The 20958-nt window shown below is 40.4% G+C and overlaps 1 protein-coding gene and 1 long non-coding RNA gene across 7 annotated transcripts; one reads left to right on the top strand and one right to left on the bottom strand.

Annotated features, from left to right (window-relative positions):
- Positions 1-397: 397 nt before the first annotated feature.
- On the bottom strand, positions 398-13638 carry LOC124860409. 2 transcript variants are annotated; one of them, XR_007036339.1, is made up of 2 exons: positions 13164-13638; positions 398-1387 (listed from the first exon to the last, which is right to left on the bottom strand). It is a non-coding gene; the product is annotated as an uncharacterized LOC124860409 (long non-coding RNA). The 2 variants fall into 2 exon arrangements; XR_007036340.1 differs by lacking the exon at positions 398-1387 and adding an exon at positions 12312-12789.
- On the top strand, positions 6061-11885 carry LOC124860407. 5 transcript variants are annotated; one of them, XM_047353725.1, is made up of 8 exons: positions 6061-6108; positions 7386-7840; positions 7947-8006; positions 8180-8317; positions 8519-10851; positions 11141-11168; positions 11416-11469; positions 11566-11885. In XM_047353725.1, exons 2-5 carry the CDS (start codon positions 7745-7747, stop codon positions 9407-9409), a joined length of 1185 nt encoding a protein of 394 aa, XP_047209681.1. In that variant the 5' UTR covers positions 6061-6108; positions 7386-7744; the 3' UTR covers positions 9410-10851; positions 11141-11168; positions 11416-11469; positions 11566-11885. The 5 variants fall into 5 exon arrangements, with proteins under 5 accessions (XP_047209681.1, XP_047209682.1, XP_047209678.1 ...); XM_047353726.1 differs by having other exon boundaries at positions 11141-11190; XM_047353722.1 differs by having other exon boundaries at positions 10988-11168.
- Positions 13639-20958: the final 7320 nt, after the last annotated feature.

Here is a 20958-nt window from a genome sequence, read left to right as displayed (position 1 = left end):
AAATCCAACTGATCTCTCAGGGCCTCGAAGGCTTTTTTAATCGGGATTAGGTTATAAAACAATCTCCCACACTTTCAACATCTCACAGGTTCAATCCATCACCTGAGAAAAGGAAACACTATATCACAACTACAAACCTACCATAAAATAGATGTCTACATAAACAGAGGAGGAAACTGATCAGAGTTGATGGGAAGATGAATAGAGCTAAATATAGGAAATCCTCGAGGAAACATTTTTGAAGCTGCAAAAGACATTTCAGAATTGGCATTCTTCATCCAATCTAAAGGAGCTTGAGCTCAGAAGAAAGCTGGTAGTCATACACCCCAAAAATGTATCAGAAGGTGCTTCTACAAAGTTTAACTCTAGGAAGGGTGAAGAAAAATGTACGACACACGTTATAAATTTTAATTTATTTATCAAACTGTGTATCATAATTAACAACTACTTTGCGTTCAACCACACAAAATCTCAATAAAAATCCAATAAAGTTTGTTGCTGTAATGTGACAAAATGTAAAAATGTTGAACGGTTACAAATCTGGATGACAGTTTTAAAATGTTTTAAAGTCATTTTAGTCATTTTATTTTCTTCTCAGCTGATACAATACTGTGTGAACAAATGTAGCAAGTTAGTCATTGCCAGTCTGCAGGTAAAACTGGATATTTGCACATCTGAATTCATTGTATTTTCCTAAAAAGAAAATGAATGCCTGTGAGGCTTGAAAATGACGCATCCTGACAAAAATAGCTTCATTTTTTTCTTTTCGTCCTCTGTCCTTCCTCCAAACATACACATCCAAAGCTTTGACAAATCATGCTTCCACTGTGATAAAGTATCTGAAGAAAATAAATAGGCTCAGTGCAGCCGCCTGCTGTGGAAAGATAACTGTGACTGACGCGACACCACGCGTGGAACCACAACAGCAGAAAATACACTAGGCACTGCTGCTGCATAAAATTTAAGAGGAAACATTGCTGCCGTCTGTGTCCAGCACTGCAGCCACCACCTGACTACACTCAGATTTCGGATGTTTATCACTCATTTGGCACAAGAAATGTGCTTTGTTCCCCAGGCCACCAGGGGGCACTGTTTACTACGAAATGCTGCCATATGGACCTATCCACTCTGTCCCTGGGCAGTGGACCTTATCAAAGGGTAGCAGGCTGCCAAACGGCCTCTGTAGATAGCCAGCTGGTTATTGTGTAAAGCCTGGGCCCAGAGTTGTCGACCATGCTCAATTGAAGCAGCTGCAGGTCATATTATGGGGCTGTCTGGACTCCTTTCATGGTAAATTGGATGAAGGCAGTTGCAGTGAGGCCGAGGGAAGTGGAGATGTCACAGTCTTCACCAAGCTATGTCTGGACTCAGCGGGTCTGCACAGAACCTAAAAGACAATTCAGTTTAAGGCTGTCAGAGTCAAAGAACTCAGAGAAAGGAAGATTAATAAAAGCTGCAAGGGCTCCTCTACCCAGATGCTTTCCTGAGCAATTTATTATGATTAAATCCACAGGAGCTCAGAATGGGGGGCGATGAGGAGTGAAAAACACATCACGCTTTTGAAAATTTTATTTTGATTAGAAAAATATTCATGTTTCACTTGGTTCATTTAGGTATCCATGCTGTTTTTATCACACCCAACCTCACAGGTAGAGAGTGTAATTTAATATCAGCATGACTTATTTTTAATTACCTTAGGTGTTTACTCTGGGTTTTAATTTAGGATTATTTAGAAACATGCTGTTAATCCAATTTCATTTTTGCAGTTATATTTCCCAAAAGTATCAACCCTTTGTCTTGAAGTTGAGTGTTTCAGTATAAATTCTCACTACTTTCCACTATCTACTTTTCATTACATTTGGAGGAAAACTCCAACAGTATTTTAAGATAATCGGCTCCAAACTAGGTGGGTGTTTTCTTATTAAACATCAGTCACATTTCATCTGTTATGAAATAAAATATGATTCTGGTTTTCTTGTGATGTGCTGTTGGGGCTGCTCTTTTCTTAGCTCTGCATCTTTGGCTCTTGAATCCCTTTTTGTGCTAGATGAGAAGATAGTGAGATCTTCCTCTGACAGAGCACCTGCAAATGTGCAGAGATGAGAGGAGGGAGGTGATGACTCTATCTATCTATCTATCTATCTATCTATCTATCTATCTATCTATCTATCTATCTATCTATCTATCTATCTATCTATCTATCTATCTATCTATCTATCTATCTATCTATCTATCTATCTATCTATCTATCTATCTATCTATCTATCTATCTATCTATCTATCTATCTATCTATCTATCTATCTATCTATCTATCTATCTATCTATCTATCGATCTATCAAGTAAATATCTGTTTCCTGTTTCCTCTAAACGGTTCTGTGAAACCTGTCACCCCATGCAGTTCTGTTTCTCTTATCGTTCATGGTGTTCGCAGAGGAAAATCACTGAGGAGGAAAACATCCTCTTGCTATCTGCCGTGGAATGGAATAAACATCTGGAATTACAGAGGAGAGCACTCACAATCAAGCCTTGAATGTTCAGTGACACAGTCTTAGCTCAGTATCAAAGGCTTGGAGTGAAATGTTGGATTTTAAAAAATCCCTAACTCTAACCTTCTTCCATGACCTTCACAGTCCCCAGACCTATTTCCTATAGAAAACCTGAGAGTTGAGCTGAAGAGAAGGGAGCATCAGAGAGGATCCAGAATTCGAGTCCGTTGAGAGATAATGTTCTCAGGCCAAAGATCCCTCTCTCTGTATGCTCCATCCTTGTAAAATGTTATAGAAGACCCACTGCTGTTTTACTGGTAAAAGTGTGGGGTGCCACCAGTGATTTTGTTAGACAATTGTTTTGTATCATAGGCTGTTTGTTTTTTACTCACTGAATAAATGTTCTGAAATAAAAGGCAGAGATTTTTTAAATTTGTCCACATCTGGTTACATTTGTTTCTTTTCCTCCCTCTACCATCTCCTTGTGTGTATTGTGTTCCTCTAACTCTTAGTTCCTTTTGTTGTTGCTTTCTTATTATTGGGGCCTGCCATAGCATTGCATAGGAGAGCAGTGCACTGCTCTCCTATGCAATGCATGGAGGCACCTATTACTATGCACCTCTAAACTGGACTCTTTATTTATTTATTTTTCTTCCGTCAAAATTAATGCGGCCCAAACCGCAACGTGCACCCCCACAATATATATATCAAAACGACCGGCTCGGTCCCGTGAGGTGTGCTATTACTTTTATTCGCGTTTCGAGTTACCATGGCGACCCAAAAATCCCATAGAAATGAATGGAGTCAGGGGTGGAGGAATCCTCAAAATTCACTGTTTTTGAGGCTTTGCTGTATCGCCATTATTTCACCTAGAAACACTGTTTGACTTTCAGTTTATAGAAAAATCCGCCGGCTTTTCGGAAGTGAAAACGGTTTGTTGATAACTGCTACGGTTTCTCTAAAATTACACTCCAAGCGACACAAAGTTTGCAAGAAAATCACTCTGGAGATGGCAGTTTAACTAGAGTGTACAAAGGGGATTTTTTCAGGAAAAAATTATTTTTAACTGGCACTCACGGCCACAGATTTCGCTCTAAAGTCACAATTTTCAGTCAGTTTGTAGGGCCGGGCCTCTGCTTTCACACAATAACTTCAACATTGTTCTAGGACTCATAGTTTTCTGTCAAACACCCCCTCAATCGCCAAGAGTCAGCAGATTTCTGTAGGCCTTCTCCCATGTATTTTCAATGAGAGCTTGACCTGTAATCCATGAGTTACACCATGTCTTTCCATCCTCCTATTTTATACTGTAAATGACATAGACCTATGAAAATCTCCATGATTGGGGACGAGGGATGGCTTTCGCCCACAGTTTAACAATTATTCAAATACCATGTACGGTTTCCGAGATATTAGACTTTGTTCGGGAGCATGTTCAGGCGTTTTTGTCTTTTTCGCCATTTTCCCTCTCTTTTCACCCAGTGTTGTGTCTTTATTATTATATTTTCACTAATAAAGGATGAATATTAATGTTCCCCTGTCCGTTCTGATAAAAAGAGTCCAAGAATGACATCGATCGCCCCTACGGTTTCAGAGTTATGGCCAGTTGTTCGGGAGCATGCGCCTCCATGTTATAATGCCTAGACCAGGGGAGACAGAGAGAGAGGTGCTGCGTCAGTGAGAAACAGCAGGTGTCACGTTACACTGACGCTCTTTGCTGATTGGCTGATTCATTCCTCACTGTTCTATTTATAGCTCTGTGTATCTCCTACTGTAGATGTCTGGATGGGATTCTGTCTTTCTGCCTCTCTGTGTCTCACACACATCCATGGATTACTATCTTTCTGAGGACTTCCATTGACTTTCATTCATTCCTATGGCTTAAACCTGACCTAACCCTTTGACCATCTTCATAGGGGGCAACTACATGGCGGCCATTTGGTGTAGGGTCCTTAAACAGCATGTACTGCTGTTCCAACATCCAGACAACAGTGATTAGTCCTAAAGGGCAATTTATTTCATCAACCTTCAATGGTTACTAATGAGTTTTGAAAGCTGATAATAGCACAGACAATGATTTTAGAATAGCACATGGGTTCTACATTATTAATGGAAGTAACCCAGACCTGACAGGAGAACCATGCTGGATTTTCAAAATAAGACAAAACATGCTCTACAAAATAAAAGCCTTTAAACAAGAGATGATTGCAGCACTGGGCTTCACACTAATGTTGGAGCTCACCCAGTGTTGGAAATGGGACCATGCTGGTCCTTTGAAATAAGGCTTAGTGAAACTATCAAAATAAAAGCCCCAATCTTTAATAATTACTAGTGATTGTACAAAAGACAAAAGAAGACAAAAGACTGCCTTCGCTCATGCTTTGAAAATTTTTACAATAGCCTGTATTGCTTTCGATTGCGAAGGATCTGTTCGGACTACTGTTTTGAGTAAATCCTGCTGAATCAAAGGGTCAGAAATGGAGTTCGAAGGCCTGAGCAGTCAATCACACAGCTGTTGGGGTTCATTAATTACCAAAGCAACAGAACACAGCTGCCAGTGAACTTAAGTTAACTCTGACAAAGAGTGGCTCTGAGCATGACCTTAGGCCAGAAGTTGCCATGACTGATCACATTCAAGCCAGCCATAACTGACAGCTACACTGGGCTTTCAAAATAAGACCTACCAATACTATACAAAATAAAAGCCTTCATATTTCCACAGCTGAGCATGGCAGATTTGGCTTTTATATGACAGCTGAGTTTTGGTCTCCAAAAAATGAATCTAATAGGCAGAATGGATTTTATTAGGGGTCTGTATGGACACATTCACAACTTTTTTGATCCTTTTATCACAATAGAACCAACACACAAACAACTGTTGGTTGTTCAAAGGTCTTTATGTGTCTTAATGATCAAACATGAGGCTGACTCACATACAAACTATTTTTTCAGAAAAATACAACTCCATTAATCATCATGCATTGTTAGCACAAAAAGCCCCCCAGCCCCAGCCCTAAACAATCACTGCAGCACCTCTGCTGATTGCACTGCTGTGAGCAATCAGCGGATTGACTGCGTTCTGAGACCAGAGTTTGCCTAGGCAAGTTTAACTGAGAAATAATATTTATGATTCTTGGTATCCTTCAAGAGGATAAAAGTCACAATCAGTAATTGGAGCTGATATTTCTGCATGGATTAAAAACAGGAGCATACTGTTAATTACAAACTACAAATCTACATTTAAAATAAGTACAGAGCATCAGTTTTGTAGGAGATCCATTAAATACCAGAAGCATTTAGGTGTGATTTTAGACCATGTAATGTTGTACTCACGTCTGTGACGTCATGAGCTCTCGCTGGGATTCACTAAACACAATGTAATGACTGGCTCAGTCTGTTAAAAAAAACGTGTTTTATTTTCGTTTTTTATAATGTCTTAAAGTTGATCTATTTACTATAAAGCTTTTAATAAAGTTATTTTATTTTTAAAATGTGTTTTTTGAAAAGCCAAGTCGTCAACAACGACACACCCCTACAGATGTCGCTCTCTGATTGGCTGACGCTGCGCCTAACCCCGGTCTGCTTCTCAGTGTTTTCATTGCGAGTCTGCTCCGGTCGAGGTAAGATGTCTCTGTGCTTTCTCTGTAAAATATCATGTTTAGCTGCTTTATCAGGGTGAAATATGATTTAAAATGGTTAGGAATGTTAAACCTGATGCGTGTTTATAGACAGCTAGTGTGTTTTTATATGTTTTGTTGTCGTGAAACGTTCGGTTTTAGCTTGTATAGATGCTAACTTGATAGCATCTGTTTGCTTTGTATTTGATTTACATAAACACGGAAAAGTACAGAATAAAGGCAAGGGCTTTTCTTAATATTTTGTATGGTATTCACATTTTTTGTGTGGTTTAAAGTGAATTGCTGAGATATAATGAGGTAAAAAAAAAAAACCCGATCTTAAATCAGTCCGTGTTTACTCATCAGATAGTGTGCTGTGTCTCAAAGGAGCTCTGCATGTCCTGAAAAGCTCAAACATGTTTTGGGGAGGTTTACCCATCTACTTTATAAAGCTGTTTTGCCCTCATATGTCCATTTACATGTTTTTGCCCAAACATGCTGGGCTGCTGCTGGTCCAAAATATAAAATATATCGTTTGTTGAGCTACCACGTGTTACAAACCAGCACAAACATGCGTTGTTTACCGTCTGCTCTGCAGTGAAGCTTTGTTTCTGATGGTGAAAACGTGGATCAATGTAATGCTGGTTCTGTCTTTGTGTGGAACTGCACATTAGTAGAAGAGACGGATCTAAATACTTTTATGCTGATTTTATTTTAACAATAAAGACAGAAATGTATCACTAAAGTATTAAGTTTGTTGGTCTTTTATCACAGAGATCATGAGGAATATTTTCTAATCAACCATATGACTACTTGTAATTTGTTGCCTGATTGTTTGCAACTCTTCATATATGTTGACATTTATTATACTATGTTGACTTGCCATTCAGTATTTGTTCAATATTGTTTAATTTGCCTTTTATTCAGTTATCATATTTGATCAATTAAGATGGACTGGATATACATTTAAGAACAAATTCAACATGTTACAGCTGTGTTTGGTTATTTTAATTAGCTTCTAGAGTGAAAGATCTTGATAATTTGGTGAAACTTTATTTTTGTTTACACAAAAAAATCTTCACTTTGTTTTGGTTTTGATTCTTTTAAATACTACTAATGACCAGGGTTATGAAATGTGTTGATGTTTGAACATGATATTGGTCCTTTAAGAGCATTAAAGAGCAATTTTGAGCTTTATCCCTGGTTTTAAATATATTTTGGAACTGAATATTTTGATTAGCATTGTTTTTAATGGATATTATTTTTGCTTTTTATTACAGCTTTTCACTTGTGCGAGACTTTGCGATTTGGAAGTTTTCCAGTGCTGCCAGCTGTGATCTTCACCTGTGCTTTACTACACCCACCTTAAATCATCTACACTACTGTTACATCTCAATCAGAAAACAACACACTGACTAGATAAACATATTCAGACACACAAGACATTTATTTTCAAAGCTACACATAATATTCACTAACACACACACTTTCACTCACATACTATCTTCCCACAAACACTGTTTCATTAATTTGGAACATATTTAAATACATTTCACAGTTTGTATTTTCTCTGTTGCTTTGGTCTAGATAACCTGTTTTTCCTCCCCCAGTTTTCTTCTGTTCTCATTGTCTTAACAGGATGCCACGCAAGGGACGACGCTCCGAGGCCACCAAGAAGAGATGGAGGACCCTGGACCTGGAGGACCTGCAGGGCAGCCAGCCGGACGTCGCCAAGGTATCTTGAGTTATAAATCGTAATAGTTTATTTTTGTCCTAGTATAACAGTAGTTGTTGGTAGTTTTGTGCTTTCAACATGGTTGTAATTATCCCTGTGTTTGCAGCCCAGGACATCCCCACCCACCGCGCAGGCTTGGACCCCCACCCAGTCTTCGAAGAAGAAGGTAAAGCTGTAGTTTACTTTTCAGTAATTCAATAGTTGAATAGTAGTGGATGTAAGTTGTCTTAAATTATTTAAAATATATTTGCAACAGAGCCTAAATCAGAGACCTCAAGATGTATAGTTTTGTGCGTCTTCTGTACTTTCTACCACATTTAAAGCTCCTCTTGAATTCAGGTGGAGGGAACTCCGACTGAGAGGACCAGGCCAGCCCGTCGCCAGCCCAGGAGAGCCGCCCCCACGTTGGAGGTTGACGCCCCCGCCGAGTCCTCTCCCGTGCCTCTCGAGGACCATGTCAGGGATGACAGCTGCCAGGTAACTTTCATGAATAATCTACTGTTGAAATGTCAAATATTTTGAATATCTACATCCTGGAAACTAAAGTTTGTTTGAACTGTTAACAGGATAATAAAAGTTTTTGTTTAATACAGTTGTATATTTTTAATTCATTAACTTATGAGCCAAAAAAATTATGCAAAAATGCTAAATTTATGCCATTTTCTGATTATGATTCAGGCTTCTTCGTTGGAACCCTGCGCCAGCGGTCCGCCTGTCCAGACTGTGAGGGCCACACATTGCCAGGCTGACTACAGATACGGCACATTTTCCCGTAATCACCAGTGCACCTGTATGGCTCTGACATTTTTAGCGTACCACAGTGAGGGGTTGCAGTGTGACACAGTGTTACTTGACAGAGTACTTGAGCAAGGAGATGCACTTTATGTTGGCATTAAACAGCAGCTCATGTTGGACGGTAGATTTGTTGATAATCACTTGACAGTTGAAGAGATGCCCCAACGAGTACTGACAGACGGGAACATCTACACTGTACACACAACAGGTGTAAGAGTTGGTCATGTTTTGTGTCAGAATGATAGCCCTCAAAGATCATGGCTAATGGGATTGCCTCTTGCTTCACAACTAGAGTGTCTGTCTGAAAATGTCACCCATGCTTTTCTTTTGGTGAATCCAGAGTGCATTGCAGTTTTCCGGGACAGAGACGGTAGGTTTGGAGTTTTTGATTCTCACTCCAGAAACTCAGCAGGCCTGCCCTATCCTAACGGAACTGCAGTAGTCATGACTTTTAGCGACCTAACGCTCATGGTTGAACATCTGTACAAACTCTTTGAGAACCGTGGCCCCTATACCACGTATGAGTTTGTACCAGTATCGTTTGTCAGCGACGACATTGGTGATGCCCCTCCTCCGGCCTTGAGCAATCTGAATATTTCACCTGGATCCACACAAGCAAGCACAGGTGTTGAGAAACCAGAGAGCACTTCTGATGAAGAGGAAATGCCAGCTTGGCTTGCTGAAGTTGGAAAGAAGTCTGATGTCAACCAACAGGACGAGATGAAAAAGATCATGCAGGCCTTTTCAAAACAGTTAGTGCTCAAGAGTCAGTAGCCCGTACATGTAGTCTACCCCATAAAAAGTCATCACGCAGTGTCATTTTTATCCAAACTGATGAAGACTGTTTGAAAATGAGCCTTCCCATGAGCAAACGGATGAACATGGCCCCAGATGAATGTTTGGATGACAGGATTGCCTGAAAAATATCTCGTTTGGAATGCGTAGCGGAGCGACCCTCAATCGATGAAAATGAAGAACAAGACCCTGTCCCAGAATACCAAGTTGATGTCAACAGTGGAGCCATGCCAGCAATCGAAATACCCAAATTGAGCCCTGATTTTATTAGACAAATAGTAGTTTAAATGAGACTCAAGCGTCCATCAAAATCCAGACCCGTTCTTTTATTTTTTGACTGGAGGGGCGGGCTGTGGCAAGTCTCATGTTATCAAATGTGTTTACCAGGAAGCAACCAAGCTCTTGCGCCGGCTTCCCAGATTTGGTGATATTGGTGACATGTCTCAGCCCACGGTACTCCTCACAGCTTTTACTGGAACTGCAGCTTACAACATCTCAGGCAAGACTTTACATTCAGTTTTGAAGCTACCCAAAAGCTTAAAGCCACCATACAAAGGACTTGGAAATACACTGGAATGAAGTGAGAGCCGTTCTTTCCAATGTAGAAATCTTAATCAGCAATCAAGGAGTTGTTTGGAAGCAAAGGATTTACTCAACTCATCTCGGATCCAACAACGGAAAGGCAGACTCTCATTGACCACATTTACATATCTCAGCCAGAATATTGTGTTCAGTCAGGTGTGTTGCAGACTTATTACAGTTACCACAACCCTGTATATTGTATTTTGGCTTCATTTTCAGCTGCATCTTCACCATGACTTGAGAGGAGGGCTGGGAAACAAATTACACTAGGACAATAGTCCTGTCATTTTTAATGGTACTCCATCTTAGGTAAAAACACCAAAGTGAGAACAAATAATCAGAATCAAATGTCCTCAATGATTCGCTTGGATACTGGAAATCCAGTTGATGTATTTAACAGGTAATAAGAATAACGGTGTCGGCTGACGGCCTGTACAGGTCCAGTAACGGCTGTGAAGCTTATTACTCTTGAATACAGCTACTTCAGACGACCACTGAACTAATTTGGAGACCAGTGCATTTTTGAAACATTTTATTTAACTCCCCTAGAGAACCTGCTAGAGCTCTCTAGTATTCTTTTTATTTTCTGATCATGAGCCAATGCTCCAGTCTGATGGAGCAGTTTTTTCCACACTATGGACATTCTCCACTCCGCTCTGTTTTCTTGGCCATTATGTTAATTTGCTTTGAGTGGAAATAACCGTTTTTTGCCCAGTTTTAGTAAGTTTTTGCAGGCTTGAGAGCATGCAACGCACGGTATGACTCATGAGGGTTTCAAGAAGAGATGGAGGAGGCTGGACCTGGTCGATTTGCAGAGCGGCCCATCATACGTCACCAAGGTATCCAAAATCTAGCTGATGATAGACTATGAACCTAAAAAGTATTTTGTATGTTGCAATTATAGTAGCTGTTGGTAAAAGTTCAAATATAACATGAATCTCATGATTGTAATGATTCATGTATCCATGCTTTTAGCGCAGGACACCCCAACCCACCTGGCAACCAATCCTCCAAGCAGTCTACAGAGAACAAGATATATGGCTTTCATTTTGCTTTTCATTAACTGAGTTTAGGATAAGTTATTTTCTGTGCTTTTCTCATTGAAGTAATTTGTCTCTTTATGTCAAGGTTTCTGGACTCCGTGCCCCATGACCAGGTATGTCCATGACAAGTTCAGGGTAATTTGCAACAACACAATGAAGTTGTGATTGTACATTTTTCTCAAAACTTACTGCAGTTGCAACATCGACCCCTCCTGGGTCACCTATGTAGTTAGAAATCTGCATGTTCATGATTTTAAATGATGATGATTTTTCTTAAGGCTTGAAAGTTTTATCATGATGTCTGTGTTTCTTTCAACATGCCGTGGGACGGGTCATCGCCATCAACAACTTGACCAACAGCTGGAGCGTCAACGAGGCGGGAGCAAACACACAGTCTGCAACCTCTGGACTTATGTAAGCTTAATTTCCACTGCATTTGTTAATTATCAAATAAATCAAAAAATGTACCATGTATATTAATGTTTTATTTATTTAAATTGAATTTTACAGGTGGCTATTTTGAACTTTCCTCCACTTCTCACCATGAAGGCTCTGATGTGAAGCAGCAGATCACATCCCAACAGGAAACTAAAGTGTCTCAAGTCAAAGAGCTTCAGAAGAAACTATAGCAGGAGATCACTGAGCTGAACTAATTACATGTATTGCTTTGTCAGACCAAATGTTATTGTTCAAATCCGTTCTGAAGGAAACTAATTGTCATGTTTGTCATCGCTAAGGACTTCAGTCATTTCATGGTGCTTTCTCTTAGTTCTTCAAGTTTATTTGGATCAATAAATGTCTATCAGTCGGTCGTGGCAGATGGCCGCTCACACTGAGCCTGGTTCTGCTGGAGGTTTCTTCCTGTTAAAAGGGAGTTTTTCCTCTCCACTGTCGCTACATGCATGCTCAGTATGAGGGATTGCTGCAAAGTCAACGCCAGTGACTGTCCACTGTCTCTACATGCTCATCCAGGAGGAGTGAATGCTGCAAGTCACTGACTGGATGCAATCTGCTGGGTTTCCTTAGATAGAAAAACTTTTTATCCAATTTGAATAAATAACTGAATCTGACTGCACTGTTCAATTGTTAGGATTAATTGTAATGTATGAACCTGACTGTTGTGAAGTGCCTTGAGACAACATGTGTTGTGAATTGGCGCTATATAAATAAAGCTGAATTGAATTGAATTATCTCAAGTATAAGGAAGTGGATTTACTTGTGTAAATTACCATTAAAACTCATGGTACAAACGCATCCTGATTCAGAAAGTTTTTATTTCCTCATCAACATGAATCATACTCTTGGCTACAGAATAAAATTTAACTACAATATTTAATAAAAACATTTAGTCATGTAAATGTAGAATGCTGAATTTGGTTGAACATTATTATTGCTGCTAAACTATTGTTCCCAGCTGTTTTTGAAATGCATTATTATGACAGGTTCCAGTCTGAGGCCATGTTTTAACCTCACGTAATGAAACCTGAATCCTGTTTCAGGTAAATGGAAAACAGTTTTTGGTGACTTTAATTGAACTAACACACAAATTTACAGTTCTTTTAAGCTCTTCATAGTTCTGCCCTGAAACCTGATGGGAGCTAAACCTAACGGCCAGAGAAACTTTGTGGTCCCAGAAGCACGTGTGGCTTATGTGGAACTGGTGCCTTCTCTTGGTGTTGCAATGAATGACAAGGAGCTCAAGTTGGCATCAGATATTTTTCTTTAATTCTCCATCTGCATTTCACACAATGGGCATCAAGATAAGGTCAGTCTCTGGCATAAACAAGCTCCTCGTCAATGATCCTCATGACTGAGGATTACCCATAATACCGTAACTACAATAAAGTCATTGAAAATTACAGTGATCGTATAGTGGATTTTGTCTACAGTAAATGAACAACCAATGAGTGTCTCTTTCAAAGAAAGTAGGGTAATTAAAATGCTAACATTTTATTTACTGGATGCCATTTTTATATTTTAGTTTATATAAACTTGCATCTTGGAACAATGCAAAAACATTAAAAAAAACTATATCTTTATATAAGACTGTTAATATACAACTCAGCCTTATGTTAATCATCTGCTACAAGAGATTTTGTAAAACATACCTGCATTTCACACAATGGGCATCGAGATAAGGTCAGTCTCTGGCATAAACAAGCTCCTGCAAGGAGGAGCCATAGTGTTACCGCGTGGGAAATTCCCATCACACTTTCTCACAAACTAAACGATTCTTAAACACGACAAAACAATATAATAGCAGAACTGGCGTGACCTGGATTAAACATATTTCAATAATATGCAAGAAAACAGAAACCATAAACATATTTTATAAAATGCATGAATAATATTTCTTTATCACAGCAGAGACACGTTACCTCGTCAATGATCCTCATGACTCTGAGGATTACCCATAATACCCCGCTCTTTCTAAGGTGAATACAATACGACTTTTTACCAGCAGATGGTGCATTTTAGCAGGATTTAACCTGAACCATTTTAACTATGTTACATACACCCCCCTTAAATTCTGCTAAAATGGGGTTGTATCAAACAAGTACACACCGCACTAAAATAAAAGTGCAATAAAGAGAGCACAAAGTAGTCACATTAGTTCGAAACTTCCCCTAAGGAATAATGTTAGCGAAAGTGCGGCCAACACTCTTACCAACACAGACCCAAAAGATGCCATTTACACCCTTTGATATACAACCATTGCTCTCCAAAGCAATCACTGAGGAAAAAAACAAAAAAAACTTCGAAATAACAGAAATCTACCTTGCAAACATGGTCTGTACAAAGGAAAACAGAGAGTTCATAGTTGACATTGAACCATCCACAACCTGTTCGTTCATTTCACATACCAGTCTGGCTGGAGGCTTAACAGGCCTACCCGACCTAATGCATAACCGAAACGGCTGAGTGCAAACAACATCAGTTACGGGCAAGTCCGGTTTTGTGTTAGTACTATGCTCAGTTGAAAGACCATGTTGAACGAGTTCATGTTGAACGAGTTCAGAGTGGACAGCTGCAGTTGTAAGGTTGGAAACTGGTTCAGGGGAGTTTGACACTGCAACAGATTCATGGAGATCAGGTTCTTGCAAATCCTTGGTCACATCACTTGAGACAGGAACCACAATGACCACTGAAGAACCCCGTACTGGAACGTCAGAAGCACAGTCAGGGTGATTTACAACTTCATCCATACAACTATTGTCCTCCATCTGCAAAAGCCAGTTCACAGTTTTAGTTTCATTGTCCTATACTTCATCAGGCACAACAGGGTCGGAGAATCCACTTCCTGCTGTGGAAGGGCAAGGGGAATGATCCACATCGTCAGAAACGGCAGCAGCAGTGAGAAAGTTGACAGGAAGGAGAAGATTTCTGTGGAGAACCTTTGTCCTTTATGTGACGGGATCTCTGATGCAATACAAATTTATATCAGGTTTCACAGACACCACTTCATAAACTGTTGATTCCCATTTGTCTGCAATTTTCCTTTTTCCTCGCTCACCACGATTAGCGACCAAAACTCTATCACCTACATCGAGAGGAGAACCTTTAGCCTTACGGTTGTAGTACATTGCTTGGTGGGCTTGTTCAGATGAACTATTTTGTTGAGCAATGCGGGCAGCCATCGAGAGGTCATGTTTGAGGCGAGAGACAAACTCATGATGGTCTACAACTGGGCCATTTGACAGTGCATGCTGGAAAACCACATCAATAGGCAGGCGCGGGACCCTGCCGAACATAAGGAAAAACGGTGCAAACCCAGTTGTTTCATGCTCAGTGCAATTGTAGCAGAATGTTAGCATTCTGAGCATCTGAGGCCATCTTGCCTTGGACTGGGGGGGAAGTGCTCGTATCATGTTACCTAAGGTTCTATTGTAACGTTCAACAATGCCATTCCCCATCGGGTGGTATGGTGTAGTGTGAGATTTTTGTATGCCAGCCATTTCCAGCAGTTCTTTGATGAGAAGACTTTCGAAATTTGCTCCTTGATCTGAATGAATGCGTTTAGGAAAGCCATATATGCAAAAGAAGTCATCCCACAGACGACGAGCGACTTGTTTGGCTGACTGATTTTTGCATGGAAACGCATGTGCCATCTTGGAAAAGTGGTCTGTTACAACTAGGACATCCACACAACGCTTATCTGAGAGCTCAGCTGTCCAAAAGTCAATACAGACCAGTTCCATCGGCTCAGAAGTGTGAATACTTTCAAGGGGAGCTCTGTCATTAGGTTCTGGAGTTTTACCAACTACACATCGAAAACAACACCTCACATGGTTAATGATGTCACGTTCCATCCCAATCCAAAAGAATCTCTGTCTGGCGAGAGACAGCGTGCGAGCCTGGCCCTGATGACCAGCTGAATCATGGACTCCTTGGAGGACTTTGGCTTTTAAAGAGTCAGGGACAATAAACTGTCGAGTTGTCATGTTCATTTGATTATCTTTCTTAATTCTGTACATCAGGCCATCCTTAATGACAAGCTTAGGCAAATGTCTCAGCAGGTTCAAAACACCAGGTGACTCACTTGCTCGTTCACGTCTGGTGGGTCTCCTGCGACGCTGCATATAATAGAAAAGTCTGCCCAACACACCATCTTGACCTTGTAAATTAGCAAGGTCACTCTTTGGCATCAAGGCAGGTTGATCAAAGTCATTGAGTTGCAAGACAGTTGGATCAGTGGCTCTCATCTGACTGAAACCTCCGGACTCATGTGCCTCAAGAACCGCTGACACATCTTGTGATGTTAATGATGTCTGGGGAGTCGGTGAGGGCACCTCGGCGTTGTCGTCAGTGCACTCAACAACCAGTTGACAGTTGTTCGTACAACGAAACACATCTTGGACCGTTTTGTCCATCATACCGTTCACCTGGTTAAGTAGTGCGGTATATGGTTCAGTTACAATGCGATGGCTCAAGCATGACTGAACAAATGGTTCTCTACTCAAGGCATCAGCGACAACATTTTTGGTACCAGGAACATAGTTCAGATTGAAACTATAGGCAGCAAGCCTGGAAACCCATCGCTGTTCACACGCATCTAACCTTGGCTTGGTTAGTATGTATGTCAATGGGTTGTTGTCTGTCCTGACTGTGAAATGACACCCTTTTAGCCAGTGGCTAAACTTGTCGCATATTGCCCATTTAAGAGCAAGAAATTCCAAGCGATGGCAGTTTGGCCCAGTTTGGCCCTCAGCTACTTTAGTAATAATGTCCGGCAGCGCGCTAACAAGTGCGCCCATCGCCGGAAAGGGGGTGGTCGCCGACATCGGGAGGCCCTGAGCCTGGACTGACTTAGTATCTGCCTCCGCGTCCTCCGTCCGGAGGAAGGGAGTGGAGACATCAGTCGCTGTCTCTGGGGAGGAATCGTCCGATTCCCGCCCAACACCAAAGATGTCCAATGCCTCATCGAGGGAGCATTGGTCCGCTATGGGGAATTCCCCTTCTAGCGGGGAGAAAATGGCTAGACGCCGCTGCTTCTCCTCCTGAGGCAGACGCCTGCAGGAAGGGCAGGTGGACCGCGGGGTCAAGGCCAGGCTTGCATGATCCGGACCGAGGCAGCCCTCGCAGATGGCATGCAGGTCGTAGGTCATGATGTACCCTGTGTTGCAAGCCGGGCAAAGGCGGATAGTGCCGACGTTAGCCATGGTTCTTGTAATTAGTGCTGTTAAGCTGTTCGCTGAAGAAAAATGGGAGCCGTTTGTCCGGTCTCACCGTAATTTATACGGACCGGGGTGGGGCCCACACAGCAGGTGGGCGTGGACTAAAGTTTTCAGTGCTGCGCTGCGCGCGAAGGGATAAACCCACTAGCGATAGCCTTAAAGGGCGAAGCCTATACGAAATAGAACAGCAGGTGTCAAGTTACACTGACGCTCTTTGCTGATTGGCTGATTCATTCCTCACTGTTCTATTTATAGCTCTGTGTATCTCCTACTGTAGATGTCTGGATGTGATTCTGTCTTTCTGCCTCTCTGTGTCTCACACACATCCATGGATTACTATCTTTCTGAGGACTTCCATTGACTTTCATTCATTCCTATGGCTTAAACCTGACCTAACCCTTTGACCATCTTCATAGGGGGCAACTACATGGCGGCCATTTGGTGTAGGGTCCTTAAACAGCATGTACTGCTGTTCCAACATCCAGACAACAGTGATTAGTCCTAAAGGGCAATTTATTTCATCAACCTTCAATGGTTACTAATGAGTTTTGAAAGCTGATAATAGCACAGACAATGATTTTAGAATAGCACATGGGTTCTACATAATTAATGGAAGTAACCCAGACCTGACAGGAGAACCATGCTGGATTTTCAAAATAAGACAAAACATGCTCTACAAAATAAAAGCCTTTAAACAATAGATGATTGCAGCACTGGGCTTCACACTAATGTTGGAGCTCACCCAGTGTTGGAAATGGGACCATGCTGGTCCTTTGAAATAAGGCTTAGTGAAACTATCAAAATAAAAGCCCCAATCTTTAATAATTACTAGTGATTGTACAAAAGACAAAAGAAGACAAAAGACTGCCTTCGCTCATGCTTTGAAAATTTTTACAATAGCCTGTATTGCTTTCGATTGCGAAGGATCTGTTCGGACTACTGTTTTGAGTAAATCCTGCTGAATCAAAGGGTCAGAAATGGAGTTCGAAGGCCTGAGCAGTCAATCACACAGCTGTTGGGGTTCATTAATTACCAAAGCAACAGAACACAGCTGCCAGTGAACTTAAGTTAACTCTGACAAAGAGTGGCTCTGAGCATGACCTTAGGCCAGAAGCTGCCATGACTGATCACATTCAAGCCAGCCATAACTGACAGCTACACTGGGCTTTCAAAATAAGACCTACCAATACTATACAAAATAAAAGCCTTCATATTTCCACAGCTGAGCATGGCAGATTTGGCTTTTATATGACAGCTGAGTTTTGGTCTCCAAAAAATGAATCTAATAGGCAGAATGGATTTTATTAGGGGTCTGTATGGACATATTCACAACTTTTTTGATCCTTTTATCACAATAGAACCAACACACAGACAACTGTTGGTTGTTCAAAGGTCTTTATGTGTCTTAATGATCAAACATGAGGCTGACTCACATACAAACGATTTTTTCATAAAAATACAACTCCATTAATCATCATGCATTGTTAGCACAAAAAGCCCCCCAGCCCCAGCCCTAAAAAATCACTGCAGCACCTCTGCTGATTGCACTGCTGTGAGCAATCAGCGGATTGACTGCGTTCTGAGACCAGAGTTTGCCTAGGCAAGTTTAACTGAGAAATAATATTTATGATTCTTGGTATCCTTCAAGAGGATAAAAGTCACAATCAGTAATTGGAGCTGATATTTCTGCATGGATTAAAAACAGGAGCATACTGTTAATTACAAACTACAAATCTACATTTAAAATAAGTACAGAGCATCAGTTTTGTAGGAGATCCATTAAATACCAGAAGCATTTAGGTGTGATTTTAGACCATGTAATGTTGTACTCACGTCTGTGACGTCATGAGCTCTCGCTGGGATTCACTAAACACAATGTAATGACTGGCTCAGTCTGTTAAAAAAAACGTTTTTTATTTTCGTTTTTTATAATGTCTTAAAGTTGATCTATTTACTATAAAGCTTTTAATAAAGTTATTTTATTTTTAAAATGTGTTTTTTGAAAAGCCAAGTCGTCAACAACGACACACCCCTACAGATGTCGCTCTCTGATTGGCTGACGCTGCGCCTAACCCCGGTCTGCTTCTCAGTGTTTTCATTGCGAGTCTGCTCCGGTCGAGGTAAGATGTCTCTGTGCTTTCTCTGTAAAATATCGTGTTTAGCTGCTTTATCAGGGTGAAATATGATTTAAAATGGTTAGGATTGTTAAACCTGATGCGTGTTTATAGACAGCTAGTGTGTTTTTATAAGTTTTGTTGTCGTGAAACGTTCGGTTTTAGCTTGTATAGATGCTAACTTGATAGCATCTGTTTGCTTTGTATTTGATTTACATAAACACGGAAAAGTACAGAATAAAGGCAAGGGCTTTTCTTAATATTTTGTATGGTATTCACATTTTTTGTGTGGTTTAAAGTGAATTGCTGAGATATAATGAGGTAAAAAAAAAAAAACGATCTTAAATCAGTCCGTGTTTACTCATCAGATAGTGTGCTGTGTCTCAAAGGAGCTCTGCATGTCCTGAAAAGCTCAAACATGTTTTGGGGAGGTTTACCCATCTACTTTATAAAGCTGTTTTGCCCTCATATGTCCATTTACATGTTTTTGCCCAAACATGCTGGGCTGCTGCTGGTCCAAAATATAAAATATATCGTTTGTTGAGCTACCACGTGTTACAAACCAGCACAAACATGCGTTGTTTACCGTCTGCTCTGCAGTGAAGCTTTGTTTCTGATGGTGAAAACGTGGATCAATGTAATGCTGGTTCTGTCTTTGTGTGGAACTGCACATTAGTAGAAGAGACGGATCTAAATACTTTTATGCTGATTTTATTTTAACAATAAAGACAGAAATGTATCACTAAAGTATTAAGTTTGTTGGTCTTTTATCACAGAGATCATGAGGAATATTTTCTAATCAATCATATGACTACTTGTAATTTGTTGCCTGATTGTTTGCAACTCTTCATATATGTTGACATTTATTATACTATGTTGACTTGCCATTCAGTATTTGTTCAATATTGTTTAATTTGCCTTTTATTCAGTTATCATATTTGATCAATTAAGATGGACTGGATATACATTTAAGAACAAATTCAACATGTTACAGCTGTGTTTGGTTATTTTAATTAGCTTCTAGAGTGAAAGATCTTGATAATTTGGTGAAACTTTATTTTTGTTTACACAAAAAAATCTTCACTTTGTTTTGGTTTTGATTCTTTTAAATACTACTAATGACCAGGGTTATGAAATGTGTTGATGTTTGAACATGATATTGGTCCTTTAAGAGCATTAAAGAGCAATTTTGAGCTTTATCCCTGGTTTTAAATATATTTTGGAACTGAATATTTTGATTAGCATTGTTTTTAATGGATATTATTTTTGCTTTTTATTACAGCTTTTCACTTGTGCGAGACTTTGCGATTTGGAAGTTTTCCAGTGCTGCCAGCTGTGATCTTCACCTGTGCTTTACTACACCCACCTTAAATCATCTACACTACTGTTACATCTCAATCAGAAAACAACACACTGACTAGATAAACATATTCAGACACACAAGACATTTATTTTCAAAGCTACACATAATATTCACTAACACACACACTTTCACTCACATACTATCTTCCCACAAACACTGTTTCATTAATTTGGAACATATTTAAATACATTTCACAGTTTGTATTTTCTCTGTTGCTTTGGTCTAGATAACCTGTTTTTCCTCCCCCAGTTTTCTTCTGTTCTCATTGTCTTAACAGGATGCCACGCAAGGGACGACGCTCCGAGGCCGCCAAGAAGAGATGGAGGACCCTGGACCTGGAGGACCTGCAGGGCAGCCAGCCGGACGTCGCCAAGGTATCTTGAGTTATAAATCGTAATAGTTTATTTTTGTCCTAGTATAACAGTAGTTGTTGGTAGTTTTGTGCTTTCAACATGGTTGTAATTATCCCTGTGTTTGCAGCCCAGGACATCCCCAGCCACCGCGCAGGCTTGGACCCCCACCCAGTCTCCGGAGAAGAAGGTAAAGCTGTAGTTTACTTTTCAGTAATTCAATAGTTGAATAGTAGTGGATGTAAGTTGTCTTAAATTATTTAAAATATATTTGCAACAGAGCCTAAATCAGAGACCTCAAGATGTATAGTTTTGTGCATCTTCTGTACTTTCTACCACATTTAAAGCTCCTCTTGAATTCAGGTGGAGGGAACTCCGACTGAGAGGACCAGGCCAGCCCG

Source organism: Girardinichthys multiradiatus, chromosome 23 (assembly GCF_021462225.1).
Source record: "Girardinichthys multiradiatus isolate DD_20200921_A chromosome 23, DD_fGirMul_XY1, whole genome shotgun sequence".
In the NCBI taxonomy this organism is placed as follows: domain Eukaryota; kingdom Metazoa; phylum Chordata; class Actinopteri; order Cyprinodontiformes; family Goodeidae; genus Girardinichthys; species Girardinichthys multiradiatus.
This window is presented reverse-complemented; position numbering and strand designations above follow the sequence as displayed.